Source organism: Tyto alba, unplaced genomic scaffold (assembly GCF_018691265.1).
Source record: "Tyto alba isolate M040663 unplaced genomic scaffold, T.alba_DEE_v4.0 Super-Scaffold_2, whole genome shotgun sequence".
Classification (NCBI taxonomy): Eukaryota; Metazoa; Chordata; class Aves; order Strigiformes; family Tytonidae; genus Tyto; species Tyto alba.
In genome coordinates, this window is record NW_024881282.1 from 74125475 (window position 1) to 74147534 (window position 22060).

The following is a 22060-nucleotide window of genomic DNA, read 5'->3' on the forward strand; positions in this document are numbered from 1 at the left end:
TTTGTCTACTGCAAAGTTCAGTCAACAATTATTTACAATACTACCTACTTGTCATGTCCAACTCCTTCCTTATTTATTCATTTGCTTATAACAACTATATCTCTCAAAAGTATATCTCCATTTTTATTGTGTACCAACATATCGTTCTTGAAGACCCAGCTCTAGATGCACGTGAATACCAATTACTTTAAGTATGAGCTGTAATTATTTCTTAACAGAGAAACAGGGGGATACATATATTAAAATATACAAGCCTTCAGCAAGGTGAGCAAGGAAATTTGTACCCCTCCTGGAATGCAAGTCTTGAAATCAATTGTCAGAGGAAATGGATTTTAAAAAACCCAACCAACCAAAAAAAAAAAAAAAAAACCCAAGAACCAAAAAAAAAAAAAAAACCAAAAAACAAAACAAACAGCAAACAACAAAAAAACACAACAAACACCCAACAACCCACACAACCCACAAACCTTATTATTACCCCCCAAAATTACCAGGCCCCCTTAGTTCATAAACCTGCCAAATAACCGAAAGATATTTTGACTTTATATCTCTCTAATCCCCATCATCAGCTTCCCTGTGGCATGATTCTTTAACTTTATTTTAGGAATTTTTTAAGCCAGTTCTCCTAGCAGCCAGCATTCCACCAGCACTTCTGACTTGACCAGAAAATACAGACATCAGAGGGAACAAGGGAAGTGCCCTCCCTCAAGTACGCTGTAACACACGCCTCGGTCAGCACAAAGAGTCTGCCTGGGAAGGCACGGCACTACGGGCAGGTAGCCCAGCCTCGGCTTCCTCCCACTTCACATCCCAAAGCACAGCAGCAAAATTACCCTTTTTCATTAGTTAATCCCAAGCTTTATTCTGTCAGTTAGTGTAGCTGTACTGTATTACTGTGGAGTTCTATTTTGTTCTAAGTAACTTAGTAAATCAGTCTAAGTAGTTAGACTTGTTGTCAGGAAAGCAACACTGAATAGGAACAATATTTAAATCGCTCACTTCTTGACCTCCCTGGCAAAATACCTATCACAGGGCAATTTCTACCTACTTGTCACGGTAGCATGTAATAGGCATATACTGAATGTAGACTGGATTTGTAACGTTCATAAAGCCCAATCTACAGGCTTTATTAGGAATTTCTATCACAGTAAGCCTAGATTGTTCAGCTTTTCTTTAAAACAAACCTCAGGATTTCTGTGGCAACGATCTTCACGTCCTTGGTCAGCCAGCCCACAGCTCCCTTCACTACTGGGAAGGATAATGCATGTCTCTGAAGACCAAACTGTTCTCATGGTAGTTAAATATTTCACGCTTCTTAAGTGATCTCCTTTTGTGGCAGTTTCAAAAGAGAACAGGAATTGTGCCACTTCCACAAGACGGAAATCACCATTTCTGGTATTTTGACATTTATACTGCTGGGGACCACATTCTCTTTCCCAGCCGTCAAAGTAATGATTAATGCACGGGTTTCACTCTCGCTTTTTCAGTAGTCAAATGTACATCCAGAAACTTCCGAGCAGCATGGCTGGTGTGAACACAGCGTGAGGAGCAGCGTGTCTGTGCACTGCAGCCCTGGCTGCCTGCCCACACGGGCACCGGCAACTGCACGCAGAGGGACACAGCCAACACTGTCATCTGAGGAGGAGAAACTGCGTTGCCCTAGAAACAAAGGTCTCCCAAAACTGTTGTCTACAGAAACTTGAGCTGCATCTCTCCTAGCCACCCAATAATAGCTTGTATTAATTTATATTCCAGGAGCGTTCAGAGGCTAACGTCAGGTCTAACCTCTACTCTCCTAACCACCACAGGGAAAGAAGAGGGTGCTGTCTTCACAGATGAAGGAGCCAGCAATGCCCAGCTCCAGACAGCCATATTAGCTTGTTCATGTCTCCCCAGAAAAGGAGAAACAAAACAGTTTGACATAAGGTGGCCACCTATTCCTCTAACACAAGCCTCTGTTAAAAGCCGGGCAGAGCCAGGCAAGAGCCCTGGGGGTGGCTCTGCTGCTGGGGGAGGCTGGAAGTGCACCAGCGCAGGGGGGTTTCTGAGCTGACACCCTGTGGGAAATGAGGCTCCCGGATGAGTTCTCACCCCTCAGCTACACGGGCAGTTTTCCACAAAACCTCCAAGCAGTGAGCAAGGTGCCCTGTCTGGGATCCAAGTGTAATAGCAGTCAGTCCCTCCTGAGTGAGCAGACAGACAGCTGCCCTGCCCGCACCACCGGATCCACAATTTCAGTGTGGAAAGCAGAAAGAAGTGGTTTTAACAGGTGTATAAAGCAGGTCTGCATAGCACAAAGGCTCAGGGAGCTACCCTCATTTTGCCTGCAAATGATTATCTGTAGTGTTGAAAAAGGCAAAAAAGCAACTCCCCAGCCCAAAAAAGCATTACAAATCCAAGTCACTGTTCCACATGCTTAAATATGCAATATCTATGTGTAAAATGCTAGCCAGATACTTAGGAGTTCAAACTATTTTAAAATTTTGATACCTTCAGAATAATCAAATTAAGTCCCCCTGAAGCTACTGTAGTTTTCAGTAATATGCATCTATTCAGAACTCTCCTCTTTACAAGGTACACCAACAGCAACTAATAATTTAGGTGCACATGCAAAATCTGCTACAGAAAAGCTCCGCATAAATTCATAGTTTGAATTCCAGGTTAAGTGCATAGACATAACAACACATCTGAACGCCAAATGTATCTCTAAGAGACATACATTAAGCCTCAGATTCAAATGCTTTTCTACTTGCTCCTTGTTGGATACCAACACTTAATCTGGAATATCCAAGCATTTTCAGTTAGCTGACTGCAAGCTTCAACCCAGTAACTATTAAGACACTTAAAAACGCTTTCCCAATTAAAGACAAATTACATTTTAACTTTCTTACTTGTGTATGTTGCAACAAAATACTGAAGAAAATGCTAGAAAAGAATGGGCAGGTTCATGTAAGAGGCTGCAGTTTATGGTTGCCTCTGGCTAGAGGATGGTTACATATACACAAATTAAATCAAATTATTATAATGCTTAGCAAATTCATTGAGCATAATGATGACTAGCATCTTTGCTAAGCACAATTCAAATAGCAGTGGCTGCCAAAACAACATTCACAGTTTGAAAAATGGTTACTAAATTGAAGTTTAATAACAGCAAAGATACATACAGTGTTAAATGCAGGACAGACTCTGGTTTGACATAAGTGTATAGTAAAGATAGCGTGTGACCGTGAGCTCTGAACATTCATCTGGGTGCTGGCAGTGGTTCGAGACAAAGCCCCCAGCTTCAAGCACTGCATCATCTAGAAAACGGACAAGTAATACATTGCATTACCTTGCAGTTTAAATAAAAAGTGTTCCTACAATGCTTATCATTTTACATAATAAGCCATTTTTTTCTCTTTGCTATTATTTCAGTTCCTATATGCCAAAAAGCACAAAGTTTCTTAAATAAGCAAACTAGAATTATTCTTTTTGTGGTTTCTGAAATAAAACACTGAAATCTTTGTACCCCTCTTTTTACATGACAATCTTTCTTCCATTCACCTGTGGCAAAAATGTACAATTTTTGTACTTTTTGTATAAAAACTTTCAGTACAATAACATTGGTATTCAGATTTTCAATGCACATGAACAGCAGTTTACCTCACATCAGTCACCATGCAAAGCTTTCCTGTCACAGGAAAAATAACATAAAAAGGATTTGGGAGATCAGATTTACACACATGCCAAAATTTTCTCTCCCAGAAGAAATATTATCAGCAAAAGTCTGTTTCTAGCATTATGTGAAATTAGTATGAACTTAATATCAAAAATTTATCAGATTTAAGGCCGCAGAAACTAAAGAAAATTAAAATTTCAGCTAAATTTTACACCTAAATTGTCCAAGATGCAGATGTTAGCAAGCATAACCTCTACTTTTAACTGCTTATCAAAACATGCACACAACATATTTAGAATGTACTTGGTATGCTACGGAGTAATTTATTTTCAGTTATCACCTCTGATTCTCCATTCACAGTTCTGGTTGTAACACCCACTGTATAAATTCCTCCCGCTGAATCTTCATGTATTTTAATATTTGATTTTTTATTCTTTGCATCTATATCACGTGTGGTATCAAACAGATCAAGAATTTCTTCATTGTAAAGCTGAGGAGAAAAAAAAAAAACAACAACGCAAAACATATTACATTAGAAAGGAATTCCTCCAAAGACTAACGAATCTGTGTGTGGCACAAAGTTCTAAAAATCAAAATGCCAAGGCTCTGAAAAAAGGATGCTGTGGAACATCCAAACTTACAGGGACAATAGGATGACAGACAGAGCAGCTGCAAATTAAGTCACCTGCACACCTTACAATTATGCCACCCAAAGGAGCAGAAGCTTCCTCCACATTATCAGATCTGGGAGAAAATTCTCTGGTGGGACCAGGGAAGGGGAGGCACTCAATGCCAGCAGAACAGCAGTAGTGGTTTCTCTGGCAGGCACCCGCTGCCTTCAGGTTTGACCTTGGGGTTTTTTTCTGTTCTGTTGATTCGGTTGGCTGCACCCTCCTGCAAACACTTCAAACTCACTCCACTTGCTCTCTCTGCCATCACACCTTTTCTCATCTCCTCTCCCACACCTTAATAATTCTGTCTCTCTATCATTTAGATACACTGTTCCTGCCCTGGAAGGAATTTAATTTAGAACAGTTTTTGTGCAAGCTGCTTTTTAAAGACACTACACAGCAGGCCAAAAATACTATGGCATAGTTTCTTTAGTAGGGCTTTTCTACTTCCCTCCATATAATACCTACACTTCAGTGCCACAGATTTAATTACAACTTTCAGGCACAATCATATGAGCAACATCAACTATTTATTACATGCTTCAGGCTGCCTAGTGTTTACTGCCTCATTCACTGGGTCTCCTGAAGGTAAGTGCATATAGATTTATCAGTCTTTCAACTCAGTACCATTAAGCACAATCAGACTTTTCGGTCAGTAAATGATATCAGAACCGGGAAAGACATCAGAAGTTACTGTGTCATTATTGGTGTTAGAGGAGATGGATTATCATTTCATAAGAATGTTCTGAGCTTTAGAAAACGTGTTCAGATTCAACTGAAGACATCAGGCTAAACATCAAAAAATCCCACCAAAAAAAAGCAGTGTCCCACTGGGAATATCATGGCTCAGGACTCTGCTGATGTACACTGGAACAGTTCCAGTGTCTTTAATTTGGTTATACCAATTCACTTCAGCAGAGCTTAGGCCAGACTGATTAAATCCCTGATCAAAGTCCCTAGGTAAAAGCCAAAAAAGCACTGCAATAGATCTGTATTCACCCAATGTACTTTCTCATACACTGAAAGAAGAGGCTTTCTCCTTTCACAAGTGAAAAATCCATTCCTGAGAGGAGACTCAGCATTTGCAAGTGTGATGCTTTTAATTCTTTACATATTAAAAACTAATTATATGTAAGTATTAGGCATAAATATTCTAAGTAGGAGCTGTCTTACTAACGTTTTACCTTTAAGTGCAAGCAAACTGATGCCACAATTTAGATAGCACCCTTGGCAATGAACCTACAATTGCATGGCACTGCATATGCCTATCTTTTGGAAAAGTTAGAAGGAAAAAAAGGAGTTAAGACGCAGACTGCATAAAACTAAAGAAAAGCAAGAAAGTATCAAACAGAAGTCACTATTCCCAACAGTTATCCAGCTGTCAGACTTCAAAGGTACTCCAAAACAAAACCTTGCTTCAACTTGTTCAATGACTCTATTATTGTTTATGTAGTCCAGCTTTAATGGTAGATAAGACGGGAGGAAGAAGATACTTTCTGACAAAAGAGTAGAGTAAAATACCTAACTAATCAGGAAAAACTCTTTTTGGGAAAACTCCTATTTAGTCTTAGTACAATAAAAATAACAATCTACCAAAAAAGTGACATTTTGTTAAGGGAGAAATTATTATATACATCATTTAACCTTTCTCTAAATTAGATAAACAAGACAGGTTTTAGTACATACATTTCATCTGAAATATGCTGTAATTGCTGCAATTCCGCATACCATTAGCACTGTAACACACAATTACTGCTCTGTATTTTGGGACTCTCACAGTCACATTTGTAATGTTATGTCAGAAAACACAAGGAATTCAGAAACTACACTGGTTACTACTCCTTACACTACTACTGATGCAGCTGGCTAAGCAGAAATGAAGCTGCAGCTCCCCGATGTTCAAACAGAGAGAACAGAAGAGTACAGCATTCCCACGGCCCATGTTCAAGCCTAGACTCTCTCTAGGCAAACATTAGCCAGAGCGACCAAAAGTTCTGCTTAAGGTTAGCAGTGACAAACCTATACTAGTGCAAAACTAACACCAGCTTGTTAATCTTTAAAACAATTATAGGAACATATGACTAAAGGACTTAGTTTACTTCAGCAGTAATAAACCAACAGGTTTTCTCTTGGACACTATAAAAGTGGTTTTTTCCCCCCAAAGTAGATAAAGTTGCAAATACTGAACTAAGTAATACACATTTACATCTGCTGTTGTTTAAATTGATTCTTCCTCTCCCTGTGCTTAAAGGATAAGATTTTGCAGCTTGGTAGTGAATGTAAATATGCTACGCCCAAATCAATCAATTTGAAAAATAGTTCCATGGGCAGGACACACAGCATAAAAACTGCAAGACTTAAAGCAGCAGCTGCTGCAGGTCGTAAAGAACACAGATGTTATGGCCTCTCTTACCAGTAGCTGTTTCTACAAGAAAACACAAAGCGAACAGTTTTTCCACAGCCACTGACCCAGGTTTTCTCTGGGTCTAATGAAAGAGGGAACAGTGACACAGAAACTAATCTCTGCAATCCCCAATTGTTTAGGAAGAAGTATTTTTATGCTAGGTTTCCTCTTTGGTGACAGGAATACAAGTCTCCTGAACAGATTTGGAAAGCTAAAGAAATCTATGGCAAAGTAACAAAAGTAGGCAAAGCATCGTCACTATTCAAAGGTACAAAGTACAATTGATTTTTTTTTTTTTTTAATAGCCTCTTCCTTTAAAGTTTTGTAAAGGACTACAAATAAGCAAGAGCAACAGGCCCCACAGACAAATGTGTGCTGCAGAAAGGGGTAAACAATGACTAATATAATTATTTTTACACTTCAAAATAACACTGTAAAGGAAACTACTAAAATAATTGGAATAAGATAAAACGTCTCTTTTTCATAAATTTAAGAGCTAAAGCAAACTCCATAAAATTCCTTTTGAAATCTTGAAGATTAATTCAAAACATCTTGTGGGAAAAGAATGTAAAAGTAGCAACCAGGGGAAAAAAAAAAAAAAAAAGAACAAAAAAACCCAAACCATACAATATTTAACAGGTTTTCCAAAAAAATACATGAAATTGCACACACAAACACAGATCATATTTACCTCTAAGAACTGTGCATTCACTTTAAAATCTGGAGGTGGAAGTCCTTGTTTAATAGCAGCCTGTTTCTTTTCTTCAATACATCTGAAAAGATGCTTAACAGCACGCGATATAATGCCTTGTTCCTCTTCTGTTATGTTGACATCAAATCCAGTGCCCATGGTGTATGTTTTGCCAGCACCTGTCTAAATTGAAAAAGGTGTCATCACGAGAACACATTGATAGTGCCGAATCAGAGAAATGCAGTTTGTGAACAACTAGGGCTAGACAGTGACTAGTGAGTCATCTTTACAGTATTAACATGCAAAACAACACGTCATTTTGAAAAATAGATAAACAGCAGAAATTAGACACACTCTACTGTTTATCCACAGATCACATATAAGAGGGCAGGGACCAGTTCAATCTTTCATAACCTTTCCCCTACAAACTTCCTCTAAGGTGCTTATATCAGCCTTGAGCTATCATCTCTGAGGTCAAAAGAATAGTTAATGTTTTCAAATGAGACTTAATTAAAAGCATATATTTTGGAGGTAGAAGCAGCATTTGCAATTCTTTACTGAAGCAGATCAAGACTCCTTAATTATGATGTTTGAGTATCTCAGGTAGAAAATTACCATTGTTCTTAATTTATAGACAGCACTGAAGAATACAAGCTGTACCTTCACTGGAAAAATAACTTAAATGTGAAGTCTTATAGAAGATAACGTAGTGTTGTGTTTTCACTTAATTAGTGGGTCAAGTCTAAAGCAAAGATAGCATCACACAGCTGAACATAATCTACTAAACTGGATCTGCATATTGCTCTGTTTCACTAGGGCTAGACTTCACTTCTCTGACTTGCCATATGACATTTAACAGTGGTGAAATTCAGCATCCAAGACCAAATTCTATGTAATCAATTCCTACAGGAATATTCAGAAAGCAATAACACATTCTCTGCATTGTGCTCAATGACATTTCAGCTTTGAGAAGTAAAATGTGTGCCCAGTGTACAGAGAGGGTGTGTTCTCGATAAAAAGTTCTCCAACTTTGGAATCTGATCTCTACATTTTGCCCACAAACAAACAGTGTGGCCTGAAGTTTCCTAGAATCTATTTTTAAAAAGCTCCTCTTCCCAAAAGTGTCTGAAAATGCAGAGAGGGATGGTTCAGAAAAGAATCTCAACACAAACTATCTCTGTATATCAACTGATTAAGTCACTAATTTGTATTGCTGCGCTGGGGTCAATTCAGGAATTACATGGACTCATGCCATTTTCAGCATTACAATATATAGGCAGCAGGTCTGAATTAATATCTTCTGTGTTTCAACTGCCATTGTACACAGCATCTATACAAACTCCTAGACAGTATCTTACAGGATACTTCATTTAAAATAAAACCAAGATGCTAAAAAACTGGTTCGTGCATTGCAAAATTTAAAAGAAAGATCAGTTATAACAATTGTAAATACTTTACTCCAAAATAAATACTTTAAAATAAAGTTGCAAAGCTTACTTGGCCATAAGCAAAGACAGTGGCATTATAGCCTTCAAAGCAACCTTCTATCAGTTTTTCTATACACTGTATATAGATCTCCTCTTGCTGTGAGTCGATGTTAAAGACGTAATCAAAAGTGAAGGCCTTATCTTTTCCCAAGAACACTTGAGGTTCACCAGGTGTGACAGATGTACAAATATGGCATCCTTCAATCTTCTCTTTGGCTAGCTGTGGTCTAATTCTGTTTTAGAAAAGACAAAAAGAACTATCAGAAATTCTCATTATCAGAAAGAAACACATATGAACAATGTAAATAAGGAATCTGAAAAGAATACCTTACTGCCTGAAAAATGAGAATGTTTCATCAAACCAGGAAGCGGTCTGAGCCACAGTACTGACTGTGTCAGAACCCCACTCACAGGCTGACTATCTGCCTAGAAATCTGGAAGTTCCTGTATGCTATGGATTATTATAGGGTAACTCGCATGATCTGCTTCAGAATTCGAAATCAAGTTTTCCAGTTTTATCAGACTTCTTCATGCTTTCATTGTAAAAACTGATATTTTTTTTTTTTAATAACAACAGAAATATGAAAAAAATGCAGGACAGTTTAAGTAGTAATTTGGGAGCAAGGACCTCCAAAGCCGAGCCTACATATCACCTTAGATGAAAGCCTCCTTGCTACAGGAGCAAGGAGAAGGCTCACATTTCTTCTTTTTCTTTGACAGTGAAGGAGCTTTATCACAGCCATAACACTTCTGCGAAATGTTTGGTTTCAGTGAAGCAACATACCTTCAGATGAAAAAGAACATATAACAAGTTCTAAAGGCAAGAGTGTCTCATTCCTCATTATTTCCCCACTGAGACAAATTCCTTTCAGTTTATTCAGTTTCTGACAAACTATCTCATAAAATACAGCCATCTCAGACTTCTTATATTCTATCCTTTTATCAATTACTCTGCATCCCCAATACTCTTGCAGTTTTGTCAAAATTTAATTCGTGTACCGGCTCGTGTACATGACTAAAGAAGATTGTGGAAGTTTGTGATTAAATTGGTTTAATGGTAAACTATCAGAAAGAAAAACTCTGGCCAACATAACATATTATTCTAGCTGTAATTAATAATTTGTTTACAAAATTACCTTTTTTTTTAAAAAAATAAAGTGTTTCCAAGTTCTCAAAGCAGCACCAAATTTAAAACAAAACAAAAACAAGCAACAAAAAAAAAAAAAAAAAAAAAGTGTGTAGCTTAAAAGACAGATGACAAATAAGGCTGTATACAAGGGTGATAAAACATCAACAGTACAACTACATAAAAAATCGTGGAATATTTTACATAGATTCTCTATGCATATCAAACTTCAAGTACCTATATTTATGTCAGCGTAGTTACTTTTAGTTACAAAATGTCAAAGTTAAAGATCTGTATACATAGAGTATACTTTAAAGGCACATATTTATTTCATATTCTGTGCTTTAAGGGCCATGTCTACATTAGTGTTTGGTTTGGAGTAGCTGTGCTGTCTTGAAGCAAATTCCCCCAACATCTTCACTTACCACATGCTGGTTTGGATGACAGAGCAGTTTCAGTATGCACAAATTATACCCCTTACAGAGGAAACTAAGCCAAAACGCTCCACTCCAAACACACGAAACTTGTTCCAAAATCTAGTGGAAACATAAGGGCCCAAAGCTACCTACTGATCTACTGCGACCATGCCAATGCTTGCTGATGGACAGAGGACTAGTCTCCAACAACTCCAAGTGGACTGCTGCAGACTAATTCAAATTATATCAGCACACACATACTTTAGTTGGTTAGAAATATCCTGAAAAAAAAAAAAAAAGATAAAAATCATGCAGAGCATGATGTATCCTTTTTCTATTGCAGATTACAAATTTTTCACCCAGGCGTGTGCATAAGTCAGAAGTATTTTTCAGAATTTTTATTCTAAAGGTTTCATTATATCCCACTGTGTGACACTAGAGAATAAGCATTATTTATTTGTAAGGTTTTCTGCACATTAATTCCTTTACAGAAAGTTCATTAATGATCAGGTGGTTACCTCCCCTGTCAGCATCCCTTCTAGTGTGGGGTGGAAATTAAGCAAACCTTTGAAAATATCATTAAAGGAAAGATTATATGATGTGTAAAATAGGCATAAATATTCCACAAATTGTATTTGCATTTAAGGACACGGAGTGTGTAATATAGGTCACAGATTTTCTCTCTAATAACAATCATTATCATAACTTTTTTTTTTCCTTTAAATAAAAATGTTACAAATAATTCAGGATTTACATAGCTCCCTCACTAACAACTAACTTGATCCACTAGCACCAGACAAAAATCAGACAAGTATGTACAGAATCTCACAATAAAATTACTTTCTTCTAAAATTAATGAAGATTTTGTAATAAAATAGATTTTATTTCTAGGTAGAGAAAGTCTTCAAAGAGAAATTAGTCATATGCCTTTCCTAAAAGCATTGTACACACCTTGAAAATTGACCAAATAAAACATTGTAGCATCCTGTCTATAACACTTAGTATTTAGAAAATGCCAACTCAATAAGTTATTCTACTGTCTTATTTTAATGCCATTAAGTCAGAGAGCAAGCTTCTTTCTCAGACTAAACACTCTTATTCTTCCACTAATCCCATGCAGACAGCAAAGGCAATCAATTGTTCTTACAAGCATGAATTCTGAGGGCTTCTAAAGCTCCAGAGGTACTTCTCACATTGTTTTCTAGTACAAGAAAGCCTAGAAAGACCTTTTCTAAAAATCAAGATGGAAAACACTTTTTCAAAGTCAAGTAACCTTTTCTGCATCCCAAAAACCCAACTTCCTCCCAGTTCTGAATGGCTTTTAGAACTAGCTTGTAGAATGACAGTTGACCAAAAAAAAAATAAAGTTTCTTCATATATATTCATTCTTTTTTTTTTTTTTTTTAAGTTAAAAATTAATTTTCTATGCTGAGGAACTGATGCAATTATGCCAGGTGCCGAATAATTTTCTCCTTTCTACTACTAAATAAAGGCTCACAGTGACCACAAAGAGGAACAGCATGCCTAAAATATCAATGATTTGCATGATAATTATTACAGTGATGACAGGACTGTAAAGCGAGCAGTTTCAATGTCGGCCTGCGGAAACTTCCCATGAGAATCCTCCCAGCTAGCTCCCTGCCTTGCAGCCGGGCAGCACCTCTGAGAGCTCTGCTGCTGTGAAACCCAGCACAACACAAGCTGCAAGCGCATTACGTGGGACCATAATCAGGCCACAGCAAGACACCATTCCAGAGACCGGCTGAGCTGATGGAAATCTGTGTCACTACTTGCGACTTGTTACCGTCTCATTTACCCTGGGTTGTAACACAACATCCAGAGACCCTGCAGCAATGATGGTGTCCTTCCTTCCTGACTTAACACTAAATCTGAAGGCAATACTAAGAGAAAAAAGTAGTGTTTCGCCAGTATATATGCAGCACAAAGGAAGAACAAAGCAAGACTCGCCACATGAGGAAAGCTTCACCCCAAAAGACAGACTCCCTTCTCATTTTGTAATTGCTCTTACACAATATCCCACTCTGCTATGGAGTTGGGAGGCAGCAACCAAAGAGAGATCACAACTGCATCAGGTTTTAAAGACATCTTCTCCATAAAGAATGTGCAGACAAGAGATCTTCATCACCCAACCTGAATTCTGCTCAAGGGATGATTCATGCTCTGAACTCTATATAGCGCGCTCAGTAAATTTAGCACCAAGCTAACGTGATGACCTTAATGAGCAAACAACAAATGCCTCACCTTCAATCTGATTTCTGGCCATTTATGAGGAGTGTAAGTGGATTACCTGAACCTCCTCACTCTCAAAGTCTTAGTATTTGCACTGAATGTGTGGTCCAGCAAGTAATAGTCCTCAAACAAATCAGATTCTGTTCCAGCACTGGCTTTAGGAACATTTCCTCCTACTCCACCCCACACATTAATTAGGAAAGTGATTTTTCCTTCTGCTTACAGCTCAACCTTTCCCACTCTCATGTCTTAATGTGTTCACTTCTGTCAGCAAAGCAGGCAGCACCCATGCTTTAAAATGTCAAAGTGTTCATTTCGGTCATCTATCCTTGCCCAGTTCCCAGCCTGGCAGTCTGCTACTGGGATTTTTCTCCAGGACCAGTTTGACTTTACCCATTTTGTCTTTTAAGTGGCCCTATCTCACCTGTTTCTCAGGCTACTCTCGACTGTATACAATCTAGGTGGTTTCTATTTCCAATCACATCTCCTTAGATGTGGCAACTTCCCAAACAGTATTTTGCCTTGCATCCTTCCCTGTCCTCCTCTCCAAAGTGTGAACACACCCAACTTTTGTTTACATGTACTTTGCAGAGCCTCCAGGCCACACACAGGAAACTTAATCCCCTAAATCTATTCTGCCTCAGCACAACGGGAAAAACTGTCTAATTAGAAAGGGCTAAAATAGCCAGTGGTGGCACAGTAATCCTCTGTATTGTACTGGAACTAATCTCTCAGTAGAATAGGTGCACAATGTCTGTGCTAAAAATATTGTCAGGTAGAACAGACTCAGATAATACAGTTCAGGGACTACAGAAATCATCAAGTCAATACCCTATGTTATGTAAGACACGTGACTTCCCAGAATTGATTCCTGTTTAAACTAGATAATATCACTATATCCCTTTGAAAACCATCCTATCTTAGTTTATTTCTAGGGATGGAAAATTGTCCCAGTTATATATATAAATAAAAGGATATAGATAGATATATACACACACACACCCTCCCCTTTCAACTACTGAACAATTTTATCCCTGTACCTGTTCATTTAAGTACCTCCCCATTATCTAATTTTTCCCTAGGAATCTCCACACATCTATGATCAAGCCACCCCTTAATCTCTTTTTATATAGTAAACAAAATGAGACCAGTGAATTTCTTATTTTGCATCGCTATGTGAAGTATCACTAATACTACTCAAACAAAATGTAATTATCACATTTACCATATACCTCTCAGCACCTGTACAGAATAGCAATAAGTAGACAAGAACTTTTAAGAGTGACTTATAAAGGACAAAGCACCAAATTATTCTTGTTTTACATAGAGGTAGGAAAAAAAAAAAAAAAAAAAAAACACAGATTAATCTTTCAAATAGCAACAACGAGCCAGAAATTGTGTGTTGGAAAGAAAATGACAACGAAGTCCCATGTAAACTTCTTTTTAATCAAAAAGTTCTGCTGTGGGGAAAGGACTATTTTCACCTTGCTCAGAAAAGCATAAATTCAAACATCACTCAAACCACATGCAGTGCTGAGCAGGAAACAAGTTAACCTGCAAATCCAAGACTCTCCAATACTCCTCTCTTACTATGCTAAGCCTATTAAATTTTGCACAATTAAGTTTCACATGTAGGTATATGAAATATTCAATTCAAGATCACCTAATAAAGCATTTAATTAAGGCAATATAAAGTGGGAAACAAATAATAGCTTTCCAAAACCAGGAAAAAGAAAGCAGCTTCCTGCCCTTACTTCAACATCACAATTCACTCTCCTTTCTATTCCATTACATTGGCGCTCATCAAACCACTCCCATTAAATATACTCTTTCACAACAAGGAGTAAAGAAAGCTAAACAGATGTCATCCCAAAGACACCTAATACTTCTGCTTGAATAAATTTTTCAGTATTTTTGCTAGCACACATTGGAAACTTGCTTGCTTCTATGATTAGCAGCACCTCCAAACGCGACCACAACTAGAGCATCTGAATACATTCATCTTAACTGGATGATTGGTATATTAATTATTAACCTGTAAACGAGGTTTGAGAGTACAAAAAAGGCTGTCATATGGCAAATACCAGGTCTACCTCTTGTTAACACAGCAATGAGGATGCAAGAACCAATCTTCTGGCTTGTGCAGGCAACCATCACCCATTAAGAGTTTCTCTTCTGTTGCCAATACATCTCTGCACAATGGCCCCTACACCTCCACTACCTCTGGCAGTCTGTGGTGCTAAAGAACACCTGCCGGTAAATAAATGTTCACATTTGGCAAGTTACCATTCAGTACTTTTAGTTCTGTAATGTTCCTTTCAACCTTTCCAAAGAGTTTTTGGGTGGCCAGTGAAACAAGTATGAAATGTCTGAGAACTGGTTTAGTATGCTTTTACCACCCTGCTTTTTTTCCTCCAGAAACACACACACGTACCCATAGTTCATAAAAAGTCTGAAAGTACTACAAGTCAATACCACACCTTCCAGCTCAACTCCTTTTGAAAAAATAATCACAATTTTTTTTTTTTTTAACTCCACTTCAAAATGACACATAATACAAGTTCATTTCAAACCCAATGCCTACAAATGGTACCACATGGCACTTTTTCCCAAGGTTAGAATCAAATTAACCCCCTATAGTCATCTGATAAACTACAGGTAAAGTCCAGGTCATTTGTCTTCTGCTTTTCTTTTCAAGTGCCAGCTAGGCAGTCGTCTCTAAACAAGCCATAAATACACTGTACTGTCAGTAGCCCTTGACAGCCTTCAGGGTGGAATCCATTTGTTTCAGGTGCCTACAATGCCAGAAAAAAAAAAAACAAGTCTTCATAAAGTACTTTAATGACTGAACAAATAATGGAATAAAAACCATCTTTATAAACAAAAGCAAACAAAGCGTAAGATAAGTTCAGTGTACCTTTGTAACAGTGCCACTTCTGCAGAAATACTAACTCAGTTTCTGGATGCCTTAATCATTAGTATTCAGTGGTATCAGTTAATGGTACAATTTCGCATCAATGATACAATCACTGGTATTATACATACTCCTATTAAGACGTAAAAAGAACACGCAATTACAGATATGCAGATTACAGCGATTACACGAGACACGGCTCAGTAGCCAAGCTGCGGCAAGCGGCCACCCAGCACGTTGCCAAGCCTTTCCCCCCGCCATGGGTCAGCTCCCACCCTGCAAACGGCACGGGCACACGCCAGTCACCCGTCCAGGGCAAGGAGCACTAACTTGCCGCGACTGTAACTCAATCGCTCTTATGTAAGATTTGGGCACCGTTCCCATCAATGTTTCTCTGAAGTTGCCATGGCTGCCATGGTCTAGACTGAGCTCAGAACAGCCAGCAGGTGCTGTGTGTGCCCAGAGCCCACAGAAGCTAGGCAGAGTACAGGTGGTACTCAGCCTAATCTTACACCAGCTCCCTTTGCAAGCAACAAGTGAGGCAGATGTTTTGCATGTGTGCCAACACTTGCCTTTAGACACTAAGAAACTTTCAGGCGCATCAAATAGTGGGTATCTGGGCGCAAGTTTGGCAATACCAGAGAATAAAGCTTTCTGGATAGCTCTTGGACATAAAAATGCATTAGGGACCAGGGCAGAAGCTAGAATGGGATCTATGTGGTCCAGATTTTACTCCAAAATCCTATTAAGATACTGATAAAAAGGTACCAGCATCCCTTCAATCCATGCACAGCCATTAAACATGACCATTGAGCCCTTACCTTAAAACATCCAACAAAATCAGCCACTAAATTACCAAATGGTCTCTGAGGTATTACATTTTCAATAGCTAACTTATTTTACTGCAAACAAAAAAGATTCTTGTTCAAAAACATACATACAGAATGCTTTGTTTCAGTGCTTCAGACTGTCACTTCCAATTTGCCCATAATGAGAATGCAATAAATGGAAAACTGGAATTAAGGAAATATACCACGGCTGTAACTAGATTTGTCCAGTTCTCTTCCTCTACACTCAACCTCTACCTCTTCAGCTATTTTTTTTTTAAACACAAATTTAATTTCATAAAACAATTACCCTTTTCAGCAGCTTACGTCTGATCAGCTCATCTACCCATTAACTGCTCATGGTGGGGATTACTTTTGCAGTGCCAGGGTGAGGCGGTCTCACAGGCTGCTGCTTTTGCTTGGTTCCTGAAGCACCACACAATAGCTGCATCTCTGGGCAGCCACTACAGCTAGCCAGAAAACAGTTTAGCAGTATGATTTCAGATTACTTCTTGTGCGATTCTGTAACAGCCTAGCAGGCTGTGCAACACAGATGGCATCCTCACACTGACAGGCACAGGCCTGTGTTTTTGCCAAGAACACGCAGGCAGGGGAAAGGCCCAAGTCTGCCCTCAGAGACCTACGGCCCCACATGCTCCCTTCCCCAGCCCCACTTCCCAGAGAAGGGCTAAAACACCCTCCAGTACATCTAGTAGACCGCCAACATCTTTCCTTATAACACAAACGAATGCTTTAATCCAAGACTCCTTCTTGTGATTCCTCGTGGACTAATTTACTCTCTAGTAAGCAAAGAAATCCACAGCTTTCGTGAACAATTTGACCTTTGAGAGAGAGAAGGGGGGACTGTGTTGCAGGATTGTACAGGACTTGATTATTTCTAGTTCAAGACAAGGTCAGCTGCAACAGAAAAGCAGCACTACCATAAGATTCCACGTGCCTGCCAAGCACAGAACTGGAATGCCTCCAAATCCAAGCACAATTTGATTAGAACTAAACTGATATTGGAAATTACATTTCCAAAGCAAACAGATTTTTTAAAAATTATTGTACTGTGCTATTTCTCTTGTTTTTTTGTGAACATTTAATGTTATATGTCTCGTCGCTCTCAGAAAGCAAGAAATAACAACACAGTATCTTAGAGAAAATGAGATATAAGCAAATACAACAGAGTTTAATTTACGAATTAAGACTTGAAGTATTTATTGTTCATTACCAATAAATGAAACAAGGAGTTAGGCTTTCGTAAAACTAAAGTTCAAAATTAATTTCATACCACACAGGAATGCAGGTACATCTGTATCGTGCAATAAAGCCACAGAACAAAGATGTTGGTCTCTGCAGTCCTGGGTCAAACAGTCCAGTGTCAAAAGGGACTACAGACACCTGATCTTCACATAGCTAACTAGCCTGGAGAGGCTGCCTCTTCTCATCAGGGAGCATGGACAAGTAATTTTAGAGAGTAAGACACATAAGTATCTCTGCTATTAAAGCGCAGTGGAACACACTGCTCAGCTGTACTACTAGTGTGGTCAGCATTAGCTCAGGGTCTGGACACCATGTTGTACCAAATATGTGGACATACCCTGAAATATTCAAGTCACTCACAGGCTACTCCTCTTGTAAGGATTAACCCTGAAAATATAATCCCTTGGAATCTTTTTCATCTTTTAAAAAAAGGAGAAAAAAGGAACCCCAGAAGGGGCTAGCTCATTTCATGGGGGTTTTTTTTTTTTGAGCAATAGTCTCCAGTCTTTCAGAAAACCCTACACACACTTTCAGCTTGTCAGTCTGCTTATGCTACACTTCTGGACATCACCCCACAGTCAACAGAATAGAAGAGACATCCCAAATATCTGGTTCAGGCATGAAGGGCAGATCCCTTCCCCAGGTGGCCTCAGAAACCTAACCCCTCCAAAAGGCCTGTCAGAAATCAAAGAAACGCCTTCACAGCTAACATAGGAAATGCAGGAACAAGGGTAATACGTAACCCAAAAATTTACCACAAGGAAGATGAGACATCTGTGGCTCTGGATTTGGAAGACTGCTCCATGTCATCAAAACTGTAGTTTCTCAGAGGGTTCAACCAGCTAGAAGCCTGCAATTTGATGGCTGTGCTCTGGATATATTTATGTACCAAGACCAATATCCAAAAAAAACCAAATCAAGGACAAAAGGACTGCCTTAAACTGCATGTTAAATCTGTCTCTCTCATGTGAGTATACCTGCTTCTTTTAAGTTTAAAGTTTCTATTGAAAAATATGTTTTAGCTTTTACAACTGATAGGCTCATGTATAGCAGTGTGAAACACCATCTTCGTTTTATTGGCATTGTTTCACATCAGTCACTAGCACTGACAATGCTGAAGATCAGTAATGATCACTATTATGAAAAAATTATGTTGATAGCACCCAACAGTTACACTACTTAAAGAACACAGAGGTCACAAATTCAGAAGGAAAGAGAAAAGCAAGGTCTTCTGGTATGTTCCCAGACCAGTGTCTGCAACTACTGCACAAAGGGGCCAATTAAACAATCAAGTGTATCCTTCTGTGGATACGGATAATAAAAGCAACTCTATATACAGAAGAAAGAGCATGGCACCCTATATTTCTTTCACAAATTACGTTGGAGGGTTTTTTCTCCAAAATTTAGATTTAACATGTAAGTTAGCAGCTCTCATCATTCCTGCTCTGGAGCACAGAGCTGTATGGAGTGGCTGAGTCACACTGCTGGTAAAGCTTACTAGAGCCTGGTATTAATTAGGTAATTAGGGCAGTATCAGGAAAGAGCATCTTTCTGCTACATGACTGAATGGTTAACAGAGATTAAGTCTGCTAAACAAATGTTATTATATGTAACTTAAGATGAAAACAAACTTTATCAAAAGAGTATAAGAAAAGCTTGTTGAAGAGTACACAGCCCAGCAGCCTAGTAATGAGTCATGATAACAAGTGTTGCCAGTATTTGAGACACTTTTTTTCCAGAAATTTTAGAGTGCAAGAATTCAATTGAGGTAAAACAGTACTGTCAAAAGTAATGTGGTGAATATAGGCTATCTAAACCCCCAAAATACTGTAGTCACTACAAGCTACAGACTACTACCAAATTACTAGAATTACCAAAAATACTACCAAGCTACATAATACCATTTATTTATGTGTATGGGGACAAAGGAGAAAGAATTTTAAAAAACACAAAAAACAAACTAACCACCAAAAAAATGCCAGAAAAACTACAGTCCGCATACCTGCAAATGTAAATTCAGTCACATTTAGAGTTCAGGGATTTGGGGGTAATTCAGGTACCTCTTGTAAACAAGGGCCCAAACAGCCTAACACATCCAAACACACCAAGCCTGTAAGAAGTACCCCATTCAACACAAATATGGATGGTGTCAACTCTTTATAAAGCACACTTAACTACTGCATAATTACCAGAGTCAAACTTTATTAAAAACACAGTTTTGTGAGACAGCTGGTTTCAAAAAACATGGCCCACAGCTTTACAGTACACCGATGAATGAACTAATAATGCCCACAGAGTATTTTCAATTAAGAGACATGGAATTAACAGTGGCTTTCTGGCTCAAAAGCTGAATACTCCTACTTGCAGAGCAATGATAGTGGTTTTTGCACACCCCCACAAAAAAAAAAAAAAATACCTGTAAAGTCAAAAGAATAAATTTAAAATAAAAGTTATTTCATGCAATTAAGTGAAATATTTTAAGAATAAGTACATACATTCAGGAACTTGCTCACATTCCAAGCCACCAGCACCTTTAGGGAAATCAAGAATAAGTGCCACAAGTGTATTCAGAAATAAGCAAACAAAACAATGTTTATTCACTACAGGAAAATAATTTTTTTGAATGCGAGAGAAAGAAAACTGATGTAATGCAAAATTATCCAGATGATAAAACAACTGCCAGTCATGCCAATACTAAGCTTCATCCAATTCCTTCCTCATAACAGTTAAATGTTTATCTATTCTAGAAGCCCATTACTTCCTCAAAATAGCCTAATATTAAAAAGAGAGCTACTCTTATTTTTAAAGAAATTTAAAAGGGTTTCCTATATCTGCAGCAAAAGGAGAACACTTAAGTATTTTGCCTTCCTTACCCAGATCTCCCGTTCCTTTTCACAAACACCCACACACCCAACTACCCACACACATACACTTACTCTCCCAACCCTTAGAGCTGTAGTCCAGAAATCACTACACATTCATGACAAGACTACCATAGCTCTGAGAACTGTTTTTATTTCTTTCACCACCATACAGAGAATTTTTCTTCCCAGTTATATATTGTCAAGTCTAGGGCAGTTGGTTGCTTTACACTTACGAGCCACAGGTCCAAGAATTACATTTCACCAACTTCATTTAAGTCAAAACAAACACAAAGTTACCCACATACTATTATAGTGAAAGATACAAGCCAGTTCCCAAGTTAAATACACTTAAACAATACAATAAAAGAAAAGGAGGATGAGGTCAGTTAAAGGAAAATTACAAGTTGTCATTAATCATTACTGAAATGACTGCTTATCTAATGCTACTAAAATAACAACCAGACACTTCACAATGGGACAAGACAGCTAAAACCAGTGTTTCAATAATCTGCTCTGAATAGTGCCTTCACTCTGTTAATTTTCAGTGCAACATTCTTGGAACAAAAACCACTGTATGACTTGCCTGCCACTCCTTGTAAAGAATAAAAAAAAAAAAAAAAAAAAAAAAGGACTTGTATCCATAACACCCGATCCACCAAGTTCCAAAGCAAACTGCAGAAAATTTCTTCATATTTATTGTTGACTGTTTCTAATGAACAGAAGTTGCTCTGTTTCAAAACAGAAGGTAGACTGTTCAAGCAGTGACTGAAAGTTCTGAGCTGGTAAATCCTAACTCTGTAGTTAGGGAAAATCATCCACATACTTTACTCAGTACTATCTATATTAAAACTTGCAAGACAAGAACAGTATTATCCACCTTCTTCAGTCCTTCTGGTTCAGCTACACATTTTTATATGTCTGAATGTCAATCTCCAATTTTCTTTCCTTCATGTCTATTTATCCTATTTGTGAGGCTGTAAAAACATCTACATTAGCAGCAACAACATCAAAAATTAGAGAATAATTTTTCCATCTTTCTGTTCCTATGCAGAGACACTGTCTTCAGCATCCCTGTGAAGACCTGACCAACTCTCTGCTCTTTGCTGGCTTCAGATGATGCTTTAAAAGAAGGCCTCTAAGAAATTAGTCAAAAGTCAGGGCAATTCAGGAAACTATGCTAGAAATGCAGTAGGTAACATTTTTCTGCACTGAGTCATGCTTGGTATTGGTTGCTCAATATGATGCTGGATGCTCTTTTGTTGCAAGCAAACATTTCAGGCAAATATAAACTGACAGTCCCCAAACTTCCCCCCCCTACTCTCCCTGCCTTCCCATTCTCCAATCCCACAACAGCTGAGATGTTTGCAAGCCTCTAGGTACTGATTCTAACACCACGCCCCATGAAGTTTCAACCAGGTGCAAAAAATTGATTAAATACAAGCCATAATCTTTTGTTCTGTTAGCTGCAGGCTGATTTTCAGATGTG

At 38.3% G+C, this 22060-nt stretch overlaps 1 protein-coding gene across 10 annotated transcripts in view; it reads right to left on the reverse strand.

Moving 5' to 3' along the window:
* Positions 1–22060, reverse strand: part of KIF21A (kinesin family member 21A) — a 93268-nt gene that overhangs the window by 53652 nt on the left and 17556 nt on the right. For all 10 annotated transcript variants that reach the window (XM_032996189.2, XM_032996193.2, XM_032996192.2 and 7 more), the window contains exons 2-5: positions 8922–9144; positions 7425–7607; positions 3999–4148; positions 3165–3299 (exon numbers count right to left, since the gene is read on the reverse strand). In XM_032996189.2, coding sequence (XP_032852080.1) covers positions 3165–3299; positions 3999–4148; positions 7425–7607; positions 8922–9144 — 691 coding nt within the window. The remainder of the gene's footprint in view (positions 1–3164; positions 3300–3998; positions 4149–7424; positions 7608–8921; positions 9145–22060) is intronic.